Raw genomic sequence first — 16223 nt, 5'->3', positions numbered from 1 at the left:
GCATGGCTGGGTGGATTAAGTTTTGGTGTCAGCAGGTCCCGTCTCAATCTAGTGAATCCACACTGCTCTATCCAGGGTGTTGTCCATTGTGGGTTTTGTTGTTGTACTACATTATTTGCCACTCCTACAGCAAGGACCTTTAGTGCATAAAGCTTTTTTATTGAAACGTAAAGTTTACACAGGATTGCTCCCCTCACCAGCTGTGCTGGATGCAGCAGAAGCTGCGCACACATTATTACCCATACCCGTAAGAGTCATGCTTTTTAATTTGGACTGGTATACAGACAGTGCTCTACAGGTCTGATATAACTAAATTGCCTGGGAATCACAAACAACTCATGCAGTGCAATGAAAAAGTATTTATTAGATGGAAAGGTAAGAAGCACACATTTTGTAAAATACATTTCAGAGACGCTACTATTTCCTCCACTAGATGGAGATGTTGGTCAAGAATGAGCTAGAGTTTTTCCACCACCCCAAAGTGAACAATAGAGGACCAGATGGCCAGTAAACAACCAAAACCATTTCATGAATCAAGAGGAAGTATTGAAGTATGAGTACGACTGTCTGTAAACAACAACACGTTAGCTGAACGACATTCCTCATCCTGTTTAATGGGGGTAAAAAGCGGGGATGTGAGCCACATTGTACGGCTGTTTCAATCACGAGGAAGCATCAGTTCATGGTTCTGAGAGGAAACAACCTCAGTTCATGCCAGATGCTTTCTATCAACGGAGAACCAACATCTCTACAGGCCACTGAAAAGAAAAAGAAAAATTGCAGTCAAAGGACACAGTAGCAAAGTAAAGACATGTTCACTCGGCCACAACAGAGATTACAAGCAACACTTCTGAAAATCGTATTTCTAAAGGCATATGCAAACACTCGGGAGCAGCTCTGATTCTTGGAGGCATTTTCTTGTGTTCTTTAGGGTCTGGTGATGAGAAATCGCTGCGAAAAGACAACTATGTTGAATAAAGTGAGGAAGGGGGACGCACCAAACTCAACTCTCTAAGGGACTGACTTAAGGCTAGAACACAGAACTAAAGACGAGGGCTCAAATTAATATTGCACCCAGATGAGTCTTAAGTGTCCTTGGATGACAAGCAGTGATTGGATTGCAAGCATGGTAGCTTTTGATGGCCATGCCTGTCAGCCTCACCTGCTTTTTAATCAGTAATTACCATAGGGGTTTCTCTGGCATTTCTTAATTAAATTGGACCAAATGCAATTAAAAACCACACTCTCATTCCTTTAAAAGGGCTCTGTGGAGTCCTTGTTTAGTTCTTGCTGTTAAAAGAATGAGCGGTTGAATGGCCATAGCACCGTGGCATCTCTCGCTGATCTGTACTTGATTATTTCAGTGGTCAAATTAAGTTTGCTGTTTGCATAATAAAGGGCAAGATAGAGTTCAAGATTACAACTTCCACTTTAACTAGAATTGAAGGTTAAAAGCGTAGACGAGGAGGCGAAGCCGTTACGCTATTAGAACGATTAAAGTTAACATCAGGACTTGGGGAAGATTGTGATGAGAGCATGTAGTGAAGGAGATCATTATCATGGCAGTAAATGTAGCAATGTATATTTACCCATTACATGTAAACAGAGGAAATGCTTTCAAAAACTCACCATCTAGAGAAGTCCCCAGCGCTCCAGGAGCCAACAACCACAGACACATCAGTGGTGATTTTCCCATCTGCAGTCTTCATATCATCTTTCGGGTCGTTATTGTAGTTGCCACAGGCGCCGCACATTTTGCCGGACAGGCTACTGTCAATAATGACGGTGACCTCGTGTGAAACAGAGTAGGTGACCCGCACGGCGGATCCTCTCTCGATGATCACAGTCCTCTCTGAGATTTGGACGGATATCTCACTCGTCACTTTGCTGGGAAGGGACATTTTCCTGCCATCTACCTGGATGACATGAAGAGCGGGGAAAAAGCGGCACCAACAAATTTAAGTAAAAGTTTCCACAACAAAACGATTACTTTTGGCATGTTACTATTATCCCTTCCGGCTCTTCTCACCCAAATCATGTGTTGGCTGTTCACTGTGACGGCAGTTTCCTTGAAGAACACATACACAGTGGCAACAGTGGGTGATGCACCTTTACTGCAGACTCTGACGTCCACAACCACACGGAACCACAGCTCCGCGGTCTCGTCACACAGAGACGCCACTTCAAACGCCCCTTGAGCTCCCATGGCTCCAGACACGCCGTCAAAGGAGGTGAGGTGGCCGTCTAGGCCGACGCCGCAGCGGCCTTGTTTGACGTGGCAACCTTGGACGCCATCTCTTACACCACAAACCTCCCCACTGGCACAGGACAGTTTCTCACACTTCACCATCCCAAAGGCCTGGCACATACATTTGGACGTACATGCTTTGTCCACAAGTGCTTGGCCCACCTGGAAACATATATTGTGTATAACTTTAAAATCATTTTTCTTCAAGGTTGGTGAATAAATTGTTCAACATATCTTTTAATGTTAGAATGCTTTGACAAGAACAGAAAGCATTCTTTTTTTAAATTTTGTTTTAAACTGTCAACTGTGGCACAGTTACTATGTATGAAAACAAAGTCAAATCTTTTACCGTAAGATATTTGCCATCGTGCACACATCCACAGTTGTCCAAGAGAACACATTGGATGCCATCGAAAACAAAGCCGTCATCACATTGGCACCCTTCAAAACAGCTTTCAGAACAAGTAAGTGGGAAAAGAAAGCTGGCACAGGCCCCACCACAGGTGTCGGCACACACCTCATAGTGACTGTGTGCAGGGCAGGAAGCAGCTACAAGAGAAGATGACATTTGTTAGACTTTGTATGTGCTCCTGAAATATAAATAATCAAAAATATGGACAATTCTTGAGCTAAATTACTGTTGTGTGTAACTTACGGCAGAAAGAGCTGCTCCTCCATGGCTGGATGTTCACACCTTCGCTCTGGCAGGCCAACGCGTAGGCCTGTACACTGTTACACAGAGTATCTTTGTTGCCACCCAGAGCACAAACATCAAACACGCAATAAGACACATATGCCGCTGGGTCAATTTTACTGTGGCAGACTTTGAAAGGCCCATTAGGTGCACTTATGATGCCACAGGAGTCGGCCTTTCTGTACAAGGTGGCCTTGGCCTGCTCACATACCAGACACTGGCCTCCACAGCCCCCACACACATTGCCAGGCAAGTCCACCACCCATGCCTTCCCGAACTCATCCACGCTGTTCGTTCTTCTGCCACCGGGAAGCATGAAGTCATCACCACCCTTCTTGTTGTAGTTGCCGCAAAGACCACACATCTTGCCCTGGTATGTAGAAGGAACGATTACCTCAACGTAATAGACAGTGTCATACAGGACTGTCAGTCCAAAGTCCGTCCGGACAATTATGTTGCGACCTTCCTGGGTGACTCTGAGGAGCCCATTGTTGAGGGACAGAGGAAGGTTTAGAAGTTCGTCATCCACCTTGACAAACAGAGGAGGAGGAGAACAGAATCATTGTGAGGAAATAAATCAAGATGCAAAAGCGTAGCCAAACATGTTTTGGATTAAGTTTTTGAACTCACAATGACTTTCCATGGCACTTTCTGCTGGATGTAAATAACGTAACCGTAGATAGCCACTGAAACTGACTTGGTCACAGCCACTTTTCCATTTCCATACTTTTCATTCCCCTGAGTTACGCTGAATGGCGTCAGCTGGCCATTGTCATCATCACAAACCTTGGCCAAGACATAGACACAGGTACCTTGGAAATCAAACCTCCGTCCATCAAAGGAAATGTAGTGAGGGTCACCAGAAGCCACACACTTGCCTTGCCCCTCGGGGTGGCAGCCTTTCACTCCGTTTACAAGCTTACACGTCTCCCCTACACGACACTTGGCCTTTTGGCAAGACACCGCACCATTTTCTCCACAGATGCATTGCTCCACACACTCGTTTTCGGGATAGAAGACGTCTCCTTTCCTGTAGTAGTGGCCATCGTAGGAGCAGCCACAATCTCTCACAAGCACACAGGTATCCCCACTCAGCAGGTAGCCTTCGTCACACTCGCAGGCCTCTGTGCAGGCCCGGCGGCAGGTGGCAATGGTGGTTAAGCTGGCACAGGTGGCTGGGCAGCCCGTGGCACACAATGTATAATGGCTGTTAGCTGGGCACACCATTGCTGCGGGATAGGATGAGAAGGGGGAGAGAGGAACAAGGTAAAATATGGAAGAAATATTTTGAAATAAGAGATTTGAAATCAAACAAAAATGAAACAAAAACATCAAAACACAATCTCAAACTCACGACAGAAGATATCTGTTCTCCAGGAGCCGATGGGGATTCCTTGGCTCTGACAGGCAGAGACATAGACTCCCACAGCATCGCAGACTGATCCATGGTGACCACTATAATGACATGCATCATACACACAGTCCTCCAGGTAAGGAACAGGGTCCACAAGACTGTGACAATCTCTGAAAGGCCCTGCCTTGTCAGCGATAATACCACAGTACTTCTGCGCATGGTACTCTTTCCTCTGGGAGTCTGAACAGGCCTGACACCATGCCCCCTGGCAGACTGATGAGCAGCCTGGTACGAGGGCCACCTGCCAGCTCTCCCCCAGCTTGGCTCCATTTGTGGCAGTCTGGCCGTTCCGCATGGTCAGATCATCCTGAGCTTTTCCATTGTAGTTGCCGCACAGGCCGCAGACTGCGCCCTGGTAGTTGCTGGGCAGAGTAATGCTCACTGTGCTACGCCAGTCAAAGGTCACGGTGATACCAGTAACTGTCTCCACCACGGCTGTCCAGCCGCTGAGAAACACGACCAGCTCATTATTGTAATCCAGTGGTAGCGAAGCGAGCTGCCCATTGAGCTGAGGAGCAGAAAGCGAGAAATATTTTTAGGAGATTATAGATTTAATAATTCTGCAGTCCTTGCTAATCCATTCTAATGTGCAATTAAATCTTAGTTTAATTAAGCCTACCCGGATCAAAATTTTAATATGCAATTAAATATATATGCAGACGAGCATGAGCGATGTCAGAATTAGCACAACGAGAGACGGTATTATCATCCACTCATTTGAATGAGACTCAGAATATCTGTCCCGTGTTTATTTTTAATACTGTAACTAAATGTTGGGTCCCATTTCTCTTCTCTCCAAAAATCCACATGAAAACAAGATTACTTATTTAATCTTTTATCAAATCACCCATATGCTTCACATTATCCATACCTCCACATGCATACTTACCAGGACCTTGGAGGGGTATTCTCTGCTGATGGTGAGCGTGAGGCCATATATAGAAAAGTTGACAGTCCTTGTGTAGGACACGGCTTTGCTTCCCCGGTGCTCATTCTGCACTGTCACCTTGAATGGCTCTAGCCCTGGCTGCTGCGAGCACAGACCCGCCAGCTGATATACACATGTGCCCTGGAAGTCATACCTGCGACCATCAAAACTCCGGTAGTGTGGGTCACCTGAGGCTGTGCATGTGGCGTGACTGATGGGTCGGCAGGTACGCTCTCCATCCACTATGGCGCACGTCTCCTTGGCAGAGCAGGAAGCCTCGCGGCATGTCACCATGCCCAGGGTCGTATCACACTCACATAGACGACCGCAAGCCTCGTCAGCCCAAAAGTGCTGACCGGGCTTGTAATAACGCCCCTGATAGGAGCAGCCACACGTTTTAGCAGGTACACAGACACCAGCGCTGAGGACGTAACCCTTATCACACACACAGGCCTCCACACAGGCACCGTTACAGGTCTTCTTTTGCTCAGGGAATGGGCAGGATGGCTGGCATGGGTAGGCACAGTCTTCATAGTGGCTGTGACGCTGACAGCTCATTGCTGGATATACATATAAAAACAAAACAAAACAACTTAAATATTTAAATGAAATCTTTGAATAGGATGAACCAATGAGATTCTCGTAAATACTCACGGCAGCCAAACTTTTTCCTCCAGTCCTTGATTACTATTCCTTCCTCACGACACTGCTGACTGTAAGAGGCAAATGCCTGGCACAACATCTTTTTATCTCCCTTATTCAGACACATATCATACACACAGTTGTTCATGAAGGCCTGGGGGTCCAATTTTCCATGACATTTCTTAAAGATATTATTGGTCTTAGCTACGAGGCCCCCACATAATTCCTTAGTCTCATAGAGTTTTTGCTGGTTACTGTCGCAGGTAGGACAGTTTTTCTTACATGTGTCCGAGCAAGGATGGTCCTTGTCCTGATCAGACGTTTGCCAGCTCTTGCCCCACTCTATTACTGAGGGGACCGATTTGCCGGCTGGATTCTGGAGCTCATCACGGTCATTACCATTGAAGTTGCCACACAGACCGCAGACACTGCCGTAGTAGCTGCTGGGCAGCTTGATGACCAGCTCCCAGTTCCAGTCGTAGGAGACAACCAGGCCAAAGTTTGTCTCCACCACTGCAGTGTGACCACGCTGAAACACGGACACCTCACCTTCACCCTCATCCAGTCGCACAGGAAGATTCAACAGCTCCCCGTCCACCTAAAGGGAATGGACAAGAACAATATTAATAATGTCAACACTGAAATACTAAAAGTCAAACACATCAGACAAGAAATCCTACCGTGACTCGACCAATTTGGTTCTTGCGGATGGTGATGGTGTACCCATACACAGACACATCTACCTCCCTGACATAAGAAACTGCTGTGTTTCCCCGGTTATCATTCCTCTCGGTGACTGAGAACGGCACTAGACCATCCAGATTCCCGCAGGTCTTAGAGATGACATACTTGCAGGTGCCCTGGAAGTTAAAGTTGTAACCATCAAATGTGTGGTAATGGGGGTCACCCCAGGCCCAGCATTTGCCTGTGTACTCGGGGACGCAGAGAGCTTCACCCTTCTCAACACGGCACTTCTCTTTGACCCGACACTTGGCATCTTTGCAGGGATCTGCACAAGAAAAACACACGAAAGGGAAATTAATAGAAAATTGCAATCCAACTCAAGTCATTCAAAATTGACTGTAGATTTATTTACTAAAGTTAGGACTTAATACAAATACAGTATTTGTGTCTTGCCTGTGTTGTAGCATGCCAGGATTCCTTTCTTGATCATACATTTGGTGCTTTTAGGGCAGGAATGTTTCTCACATACGAGGCCCGTCTCTGGATTGCAGGTGCACTTTGTGTTACAGTCTTCCTCATACACCACTTCACCAGGCTGGGGACATATAGCAGGTTTATTACACAGGGGGAAATAATAGACAGAAGAAAATGAGGAGGTTATAGTGCAGTATTTCATTCTTATCAACCCCCCTACAAATTTAGACAATCTGCTAATTAAGTCTCAGGAGAAATCCTCAGTGCACATATCTACGATCAGACTGGCTCATGTCCAACACTATAGAAAAAGCAAAGGCAACTTAATTGCCATGTCAGCATGAATGGTACTATGGGTATCTGCTTGAGCCACTTTGACACTAAAAAAGCTATAATTTGTACATTAGTGTATATGGAATGGCTTTTTTTGTACAGACAGCGGCGTTGAAGTGTACCTTGTACGTTCTCCCATTGTCATAGCAGCCACACTCAGTCTCTTGAACACAGCCATGTCCATTGAATAAGAAGCCATCATCACATTCACAGCCCTCTACGCAGCTAGGGGAGCACTGTACAATCTCTGTGAGGCCTGCGCAGGATGCAGAGCAGGCGTCTGTACACACCTCATAGTGACTGTTGGCCGGGCATTTCATGGCTGCAATAAATTATCACAAGACAGGGAAAACATGGATTAGAGAAGTGTGCATGTATGTAATAAATACAGTATTAATTCAGTATGGCAGATGAAAATAAGAGGTTGATTTGGATGAAAACCCCAAAAAAGTGAATTCCTCTTTGTCACTTACGACAGAATGACGCCGTCCTCCAGTTTTTGACGTCCACTCCTGCCATGTGACAGTTTAAGGCATAGGCTGCTATGCTGTTACACAGCACCTTCCCATCGCCATCAGAGGCACACACATCAAACACACAGTCAGCAAAGTACGGCTGTGGGTCCAGTTTACTATGGCAGGCGGCAAAAGGACCATTGGGTGCCGTAGCAATGCCGCAGTAAGTGGACTTTGAAAACACAGCCTTGCGAGCTGGTTCACATATAGGACAGTTATTCCCTTGACAGCCATTCTCACACACCACATTAGGGATGGTGACCTTCCATGACTTTCCAAACACATTCACGTTGTTGGAGAGCTGACGGTTGGGCATTTGGAAGTCATCTTTCTTGTCACCGTTGAAGTTGCCACACAGCCCACATACCTTACCACGGTAATTACCAGGTACTGTGACGGTCACATGATAAACCAGGTCATAAGTGACAAGCAGCCCAAAATCTGTTGCAATTACATAATGCCGGCCTTCTTGATAGACCAGCACTGCTCCATCTTTAAGATTCACAGGGAGTTGGTTAAACACTCCATTTACCTAAAAGAAAAAGCACAAGTCCTATTTAAAGAAAAGAATAACTGATGTTGAAATATCTATTCTAAGCTAGTTTCACATCTCGCAACCATCTGCTACTGAATGATACAAGCAATGTGTTTCACTGTATTCCAAATATGAAGCTTGGTTCAAATGAAGCCCAAGTGTTGTTGCTCACCAGGACTCCACGCATGTCGTTTCTCATGATGAGAGTGAAGCCGTAAACTTCCACAGCAACCAGCTTGGTGACGGCCACTACTTTGTTGTTCATCATCTTGTTCCACTGCACGTTCTCCACGTGAACAGAAAAGGCCACCAGGTGGGTGCCTTCCAGCCCACAGCTCTTGGAGAGTGTGTAGGTACAGGTGCCCTGGAAATCAAATGTTCGCCCATCAAAAGAGCGATAATGGGGGTCACCAGAGGCATGGCACACACCCTTACCAATAGGATGGCATTTTTGGACGCCGTTCTCCACTTTACACTTCTCATTGGGGCCACATGTGAACTTCTTGCACTCAACCTGAGAAAGACAGGAAACAAGAGAAATGTATTAAACATCCAATAAATTAATTTCCACTCAGTAAGTTCACACTGATCAAAAATCATGATTTTTCAAATTGTCCTTTCAGTATCCATTACCTCGTCATCTTGTAAGCACTTGCACTCCTCCTGACACTGCCCACTGGGATAAAACACTTGGCCAATGCGGTAGTAGCGGTCATTGTAGACGCAGCCGCACTGTGAGAAGGGAACGCAGTGGTCTCCACTGAGGATGTACCCCTCATCACAGGAACAGCCCTCCTCGCACAGAGCTTGGCAACCTTGAGGAGGGGTCAGACTCTGACAAGAGGCAGGACAGCCGATTGCACAAACTTCATAGTGGCTGTGGACTGAACATTTCACCGCTGTACACAGGGGATGTAAAAGACAATATGAATGAGTACAGATTACAAAGGCACTGATTCAAAAGCAACATAAAAACAAAGAAAAGGAAGAAACGCACATTGAAGTATACACAGAAACAGGAGCAGTAGAGAAACTTTACTGTAAATGATTTTCTTTTGTAAATTATTTTATTGAAATGAATGCATGTCTCACCACAAAACTGACTGGTCCTCCAGCTGTACACCTTGGCCCCCACAGTTTGGCAGGCAGATGTGTATGATGTAATAGCCTGACACAGAACATCCTTTCTGCCCTTATACAAGCATACATCATAAACACAGTCTTCAAAGTAGCCAGCTGGGTCCACCTTGGCATGGCAGTCACGGAACGGCCCTTTGGGGTCTTTCAACATGCCGCAGAAATCTTCTTTTTCATATTTAACCTTCTGGGTAATGTCACAATCAGGACACACCCCTTTACAGCCTTCGACACACCCTGGGATCTCTGCCACTCGCCAGCTCGCACCAAAATCTACTGGTGAGATGGATTTTTCACCATTCTTTGGAATCAGGTCATCCTGGGGTTTGCCGTTGTAGTTGCCACAGAGGCCACAAACGGCTCCCATGTAGTTGCTTGGCAATGTTACGTACACCGCGCTTTCCCAGTTGAAGGATACTTTGAGGCCGAAGTCTGTGTCGACCATAGCGGACCAGCCACTCTTATACACAGACACCCGTCCTCCATCCAGTTTGATGGGCAAGTTGACCAGCTCATTATTCACCTAGAAAAGAACACACAATTGTATTTACATACAGAGACTGAATATTAAAGTGCCTCACAGGAAAGGTTACATTATAGTATAGTTCTTACCATAATCAGGCCCTTGTGTGTCTTTGTAATGACAATGCTGAGGGAGTGCACCTTGATCTCCACTAACTTGGTGTAGGAGACCACCTTGCTGCCCCGGTGATCATTCTGCACCAGCACTTCAAAGGGCACCAACTCTGGGTCCTTTGAGCAGAGTGCAACCAGTTGGTACACACACGTGCCCTGGAAGTTAAACTTCGTCTTGTCAAAGGTCACGTAATGGGGGTCACCTGTGGCCTGACAGGTGCTGTGGGAGACTGCCTGGCACTTTCTAATACCCTCAACCACCTGGCACTGCTGCCCTGCCCCGCAGCCTTTATCCTGGCACTCCACGCGTCTGCTTCCAGCAACACATGTACACCTTCGCCGACAGCCCTGGTCAGCCCAGAATGACTCCCCAGCAGGAATGTTTCGACCCTCGTAGGTACAACCACACTTGGCAGCAGGCACACACTGACCTCCGCTCAAAACAAAACCTGCGTTACAGGTGCAGGTCTGCACACAGGGTCGTTTGCATTTGGAGGGAGCATTAGGGTCAGAACAGGTGGCAGGACAGGCATTGCCACAGAGCTCATAGTGGCTATTGGCTGGACATTTAGCAGCTTTAGGGAGAAGACAGAGTATGAAATGTGATGAATGCCAGGTACAACAAGCAAAAAAAACCAGTATGTTCATTTAAGGATTATTTTAGATATTACTTACGACATCTTGCCACCTTCCTCCAATCTTGAACCTGGATCCCAGCAATCTGGCAGGCTTCAGTATAAGCCTCTAGCGCCCTGCAGAGGAAATGTCGGAGGCCGTCTCCCATGCATACATCGTATTTACAGTTCTCCAGGTATGCTTGCGGGTCAATGACGGCATGACATTTTCTGAATGGCCCATTTATTACAAGTGTGATGAGCCCACAAAACAAGTCACCCTCCCACATCTTCATCTGGCTGTCTTCACAGCGCTCACACCCACCCACACACTCATCTCTGCACAGAGCATCTTCCACCAGCCCTGGCACCTTCCAGCTGCTCCCAAAGGCCACAGCCCCCCCTGTCTGAGTGCCGGAGGGTGTGGTGAAATCATCATTGGGGTCGTCATTGAAGTTGCCACAGAGACCACAAGTCTTACCAGCGTAACTCGTGGACAAAGTGACCACAAGATAGTGTTCCCAGTCATAACGGACAGTCAGGCCAAAATCAGTCTCAATGACCACAGAGCGACCGCTCTGAAACATAGTCAGTTTGTCGTTGTTCAAGGTTACAGGCAAACTCCAGAGACTGTTGTCAATCTGCACATAAGAAAATGAAAAATATATTAAGCTATTACAGTCAGTGTTAGGAATTAAAATGCATCGATTTAAATGAATAGATTCTAAGAAATAATTCAAGCTAATAATCATAGATTGAATTCAAGATATATAAAATATGCATCTTTGAAACAATACCAATCTAATATCGTATGAACGAATAGGAAGCCTTACCCTTACACGACCTGTCTCAGACCGAACTACTGTGATAGTGGTGCCATACACCTTCACTGTGACCACAGCAACATACGAGACCCTGAGGCTGCCTCTGTTCTCATTGTGGGCGAGGACTTCAAAGGCTGGAAGATGATCATCCTTCCCACAGTTTTTAGCAATAACGTATGTGCAGGTACCCATGAAGTTAAAGTTTCGCCCGTCAAAGGTGCGGTAGTGGGGATCTCCCATGGCCCAGCAGGTACCTGGCTTACTTTCATCTGCCTTGGGGACACAGGAGGGATACCCATCCTTCACTTCACACACCTCATTGGCACTGCAGGTGATACTGCTGCAGGACAAAGATCCACTTCCTGGAAAACCATAGATAATATATAATTTATGTCCACATCATTACTGTTAATTGATGTGTAATGTAAAAGATTTATCTCTCCAATGAATATATTGTATATTATAAAATTATCTTTTAATGTTTAATTATCTTTTTTCCCTAAACAGCTATAGTATGTGCACCTTACCTGGCTGTATACATTGTCCCAGGGAACCATAACCATTCATCTGGCTGACTCCTATACTGTAGAGAGCAAAGCGGGAACCAGAGCTGGACACAGTGTGTCTATTGTTGCCAGGGTTTTGTTTGTAGGACATCTCCGCCCAAGAGAAATCTGTCCCGGTCACCTTTTGCCACTGGACATTACGGGGCAGGTTTGTACCATCAATACGCAGCTCTGCCATCGCACTGGTCTGTGCCACAATCAGGGCCTTGTTTTCAAAGCCGTCCAGAGCCTCCAGTGAGTAAGAGGAGCAGAAGCGATCTGTGGGCAGGATGGTCATCAAGAAAGGGTCGTAGAATTGATTCCAGTTCCGTGTGACACCATTGAAGAGCATGAGAACCTGGATGCCATGATCAGCCTGAATGGACAGTGTTTCAGGATTGTGGTAGTGGACCTCCGATATTTGCCCCCGGGTCAAAGTCAAAACATCTTCACTGTTGCCGTGTTGGACAGTGACCCTCGTGGGCTGGGAGGCCTGGAGGAAGACGCTGTCAAATCTCTTCTGGAAGGTCAGGGGAGGCACGATGAAGCTGGACCCCCACCTGCTAACTGGCAGCAGCTGCTCATATACATGGTTACATTTGGCAAACCGCCAGGTGCAAGTGTGACCCGTGACAACAGCAACAGGGTGCTGGGAGGCAACTCTGGTGCCAGAGAGTTCATAAATGCTCTGGAGCTGGACACTCTCATACGGCTGGAGATCTATCACCATTTTGCTGCCACTCCCATAGACACGACCCTGGAAGTTGATGTAGCCGCTCGGGAAAACTTCCACTTTGTTGCTCTCTTTTCCATTTGTGACAGAGAACTCTTTATAGGAGCCATAGGGGGTCCCAGCAGGTGTGAAGATGAAATATTCTGTACCCCATTCAGTGACCGGATACACCACAGAGGTGTCTGCTGTGTACAGCTTGAAGTTGAAAGAGGTTACAGTCACATCTGCTGAGGCTTCAATACGCACCGTGTTGGGAGACTTCTGGCTGCCGTACACCTCAACACCAGCAGGGAGACTGATGGTGACCCTTTCTCCAGCATTAAGAATTTTCTCTTGCTTGAAGTTTAAGGGAGGCACATGCACTGTCACTTTAGCATTGGCCTGAACAGCGGTGATGTATAACTGATAGCGAGGAGTGGCGTAGTGTGGAGCATAATTCTGCATGAATGACAGGGCGAACTCTCTCCCTGCCCATCCAGCGTTAGATGGACCTGACAGACGGGAGGAAGAGCAAGGAAACATGCAGAAAAACACATGTCAAAAGAAGACTTCTTTTCAAGTCACTTAAAATTAAGAAGTTTGCCAGAAAATTGCTCTTCACAAATCTTGTGTGTGAAGAAAACATGTCAAAAAATTAAGAAATGAAAGAGACAATTTGTGCCAAGGCAATCAAAGGGATTCACATACTGGAAATACAAAACTTGGCTTGAGACTTCTTGGATCGCATACACATTACAAAGAAACAATATGACATCAAACTGAATGTGACTAAAAATACCTTCATTTCAAAGTTAAAAAGCGAGGATGAATGCTATTCTATGAAGGACGGATTGCTTTTCCCTCGATAACCATTGTGAGAGATTTAGGCTGAGGAATAGTCACTTGACTGCTTCTCAACAGCACTCAATAAGTCACTTGCACAGACAATATAATTGCATAATGGAAATATTATCAATATCTGTGCCTTTGCTATGAAAAGATTTTTTTCTGGGCTCAGCCAGGGCCTGGGGGATTTAGATTACACTCCTGTTTCACCCATTCAATATAATAGTTCCAACTCAATAGCAGCTGAAGGTAAATGCTATTCCCAACAAAAGCAAATTTCAATTTAGATGGCTATCCTTTATGTGCTGCTCTCTTGAATTCTTCACCTTTTTAACATTCTGCTTCATACACACAAGCACCTGGTTTGGGCGCACAACAATGCTCTCAACTGATGGGGTTGACAACTTGGATAAATTGCTTCAAATTGAGCTATCACTTGGCTAAGGTTTGAGAAATGCTGCTGTGATTGATTAATTGGGCTAAGCCACATTCAGTCGGATTTAAGAGTTGTTAATGGTAGGCAGGCTTTTGTTAGATAAAGAAAAGAAAGGTTTTCCTGAGTTTTGAAATTGACATCACTACTACTGTGTTTGTACACTTTAAAACGGCTTAAAATCAGCTGTGACAAATTGGAAAGAAGACAAGCAAAGTTATATCACATTGAAATGAAAATGAGTAGCATTCAAGTGGATCCTTCCAAAAGAAAACAAATAAGTAAAATGACTTACAGCTGAGTAAAGCCCCCAAAGCACAAAACAGCAACAGGGTGCCCATGGCTGAAAGAGACATTTTTGTTTTAGTTACATTATTTGAATAATATAAATTGATTAATTTCACCAACCAGCCAAATAAATAATCTCAGATTGAGCAGTGCTTACCTGCTGCGATGCATGTATAATGTTTTACATTACATCCTTTTATGTACCCAGACAGACAAAAACACAACCAATCAAAAACCTTGAAGCTCAACAGCAACGACTTTGAAAAAAAACTATTTGCTTCCTCTAAAGCAGATTAAGGCAGAACTTGGCACAGCTTTGCAGGTCCTGCTTTATGTTGACATAGGTGTGAGGTACAATACCAAGTATGGGATGAATCATCTTCTGCTTCAGTTAACAACTGAATAACAGGAGTCATGAACATCCTGTCATGTATTTTAAGGAATCGAGTGAGAACCCCCGCATGACCTCCCAAATAATCTGTAGCCGTAGAAGATAAACATATATATATTTGTAGGTATGTGTTACATTAAATACTGTATTTGAGGGACCCTCAACCTGGACAACCTTCTTTGAAAACTCCTATCCTCTTCTCTAAAGTGGACAATTTTCAAAATACATTTGGATAATATATAAGTTTATATATGTATATATATGTTTATATAGATAAGTTTATTCAACATTTTTACCATTTTTCAGCAGAAATTCCAATGCCATTTGACATCTAACGTCAGGCGGATACAGTGAACAGGTCAATATGATCATTTGCTCAGCTTCATCTGTAATGTATATTCTGGTGTAACCAAATAATATTATCCATTTTAGAGTAGGCAAGGCAAGAATGTGACAAGACCAAAATCACAAGTCTAATTTGATAATCGGGCTAGGTTTTGAAAAATACCTAAAATATGTAGAATATCATTAATGTCTCACATCACAAGTTACATGCTTTATCAAACTCTAGGTTGTTCTAGTAAGAATTTTTTGATTTTTATTAACAACACCGAGCTGTGACGCAATTGCATCCTAACAAGTGCTAAATATAAAAGTAAAATACTGACATCTGGTAAAAATGTGACATGTTCGTTTCCTCTCTGTGTCTTTATTTCTTAAGCCACTTAGTGTTTTGTCATTTTTGTCATCTATCAGCTTGAGAAAAACCTTAACCACACAACTTATAAAGCCTACTCAATGCAAAAATCACAAGTTCTGCCAATGTTTATATTGTGTCCTTTAAACCAGATCGTGCTTATAAATAGACATGCCCTTGTAAGGCTGGAAAGATGGGGATAATCCTATGGACCTGATCAATCAAATCTTAATTAAACTAACATTTCTGCTGAGTGGCAGTAGTTGGGCTTCTGTTGGTTTTGTGTGTCACCTAAGAATAACGGCACATAGTGGAGGGTGTTCCAATCATTCATGATTGAGAGAAAGTAAATATTACTTGGCCCTCATAAGTTTGCATTAGATTAAAAAAACAAAACAAAACAAAAGATAACGAAACCTCAAATATTGAATTAGTGCTCATTTTGTCAGAACCCTTGGGCAGGGCAACAGTAAGCCTGGTTTAGTACACATTGTGGATTTAGATAAAAGTGTGTGCCTTCGTTGCTTTTTTCCCTGGAACCCAATCATCACTGGCCAAAGATTACCTTATTTTAAAAAGGTGTATGGTGAACTGATAAGAGTGCCGTCAGTATTACGTAAAATGTATGAGAAG

The 16223-nt window shown here is 44.7% G+C and overlaps 2 protein-coding genes across 2 annotated transcripts; both read right to left on the bottom strand.

Annotated features, from left to right (window-relative positions):
• Positions 1–748: 748 nt before the first annotated feature.
• On the bottom strand, positions 749–5023 carry LOC142969663 (IgGFc-binding protein-like). Its single transcript, XM_076109667.1, has 8 exons — positions 5018–5023; positions 4297–4864; positions 3573–4171; positions 2904–3471; positions 2598–2797; positions 2030–2410; positions 1630–1916; positions 749–758 (listed from the first exon to the last, which is right to left on the bottom strand). Exons 1-8 carry the CDS (start codon positions 5021–5023, stop codon positions 749–751), a joined length of 2619 nt encoding a protein of 872 aa, XP_075965782.1.
• Positions 5024–5212: 189 nt separating this feature from the next.
• Positions 5213–14555, bottom strand: fcgbp (Fc gamma binding protein). Its single transcript, XM_076109666.1, has 14 exons — positions 14510–14555; positions 12206–13447; positions 11688–12040; positions 11135–11495; positions 10217–10815; positions 9560–10127; positions 9101–9366; positions 8640–8981; positions 7891–8464; positions 7540–7739; positions 7064–7205; positions 6607–6935; positions 5939–6524; positions 5213–5844 (listed from the first exon to the last, which is right to left on the bottom strand). The coding sequence occupies exons 1-14, from the start codon at positions 14553–14555 to the stop codon at positions 5213–5215; spliced, it is 6240 nt and encodes a 2079-aa protein (XP_075965781.1).
• Positions 14556–16223: the final 1668 nt, after the last annotated feature.

The sequence above is a fragment of the Anarhichas minor genome, unplaced genomic scaffold (assembly GCF_050575085.1).
Source record: "Anarhichas minor isolate MPS153535 unplaced genomic scaffold, ASM5057508v1 ptg000041l, whole genome shotgun sequence".
Taxonomy (NCBI): Eukaryota; Metazoa; Chordata; class Actinopteri; order Perciformes; family Anarhichadidae; genus Anarhichas; species Anarhichas minor.
This window is presented reverse-complemented; position numbering and strand designations above follow the sequence as displayed.

What these genes read in the sequence shown, in the direction of transcription:
- LOC142969663 (XM_076109667.1), bottom strand. An exon ending in AAGTGCCATGGAAAGTCATT is followed by an intron (nt 3,472 to 3,572) that starts GTGAGTTCAAAA and finishes CTGTTTGTCAAG; the next exon opens with GTGGATGACGAACTTCTAAA. An exon ending in ACGATGGCAAATATCTTACG is followed by an intron (nt 2,411 to 2,597) that starts GTAAAAGATTTG and finishes ATATGTTTCCAG; the next exon opens with GTGGGCCAAGCACTTGTGGA.
- fcgbp (XM_076109666.1), bottom strand. Translation starts at nt 14,555, where the DNA reads ATGGGCACCCTGTTGCTGTTTTGTGCTTTGGGGGCTTTACTCAGCT. An exon ending in CACACAAGGGCCTGATTATG is followed by an intron (nt 10,128 to 10,216) that starts GTAAGAACTATA and finishes GTTCTTTTCTAG; the next exon opens with GTGAATAATGAGCTGGTCAA. An exon ending in GAGGACCAGTCAGTTTTGTG is followed by an intron (nt 9,367 to 9,559) that starts GTGAGACATGCA and finishes CCCTGTGTACAG; the next exon opens with CGGTGAAATGTTCAGTCCAC.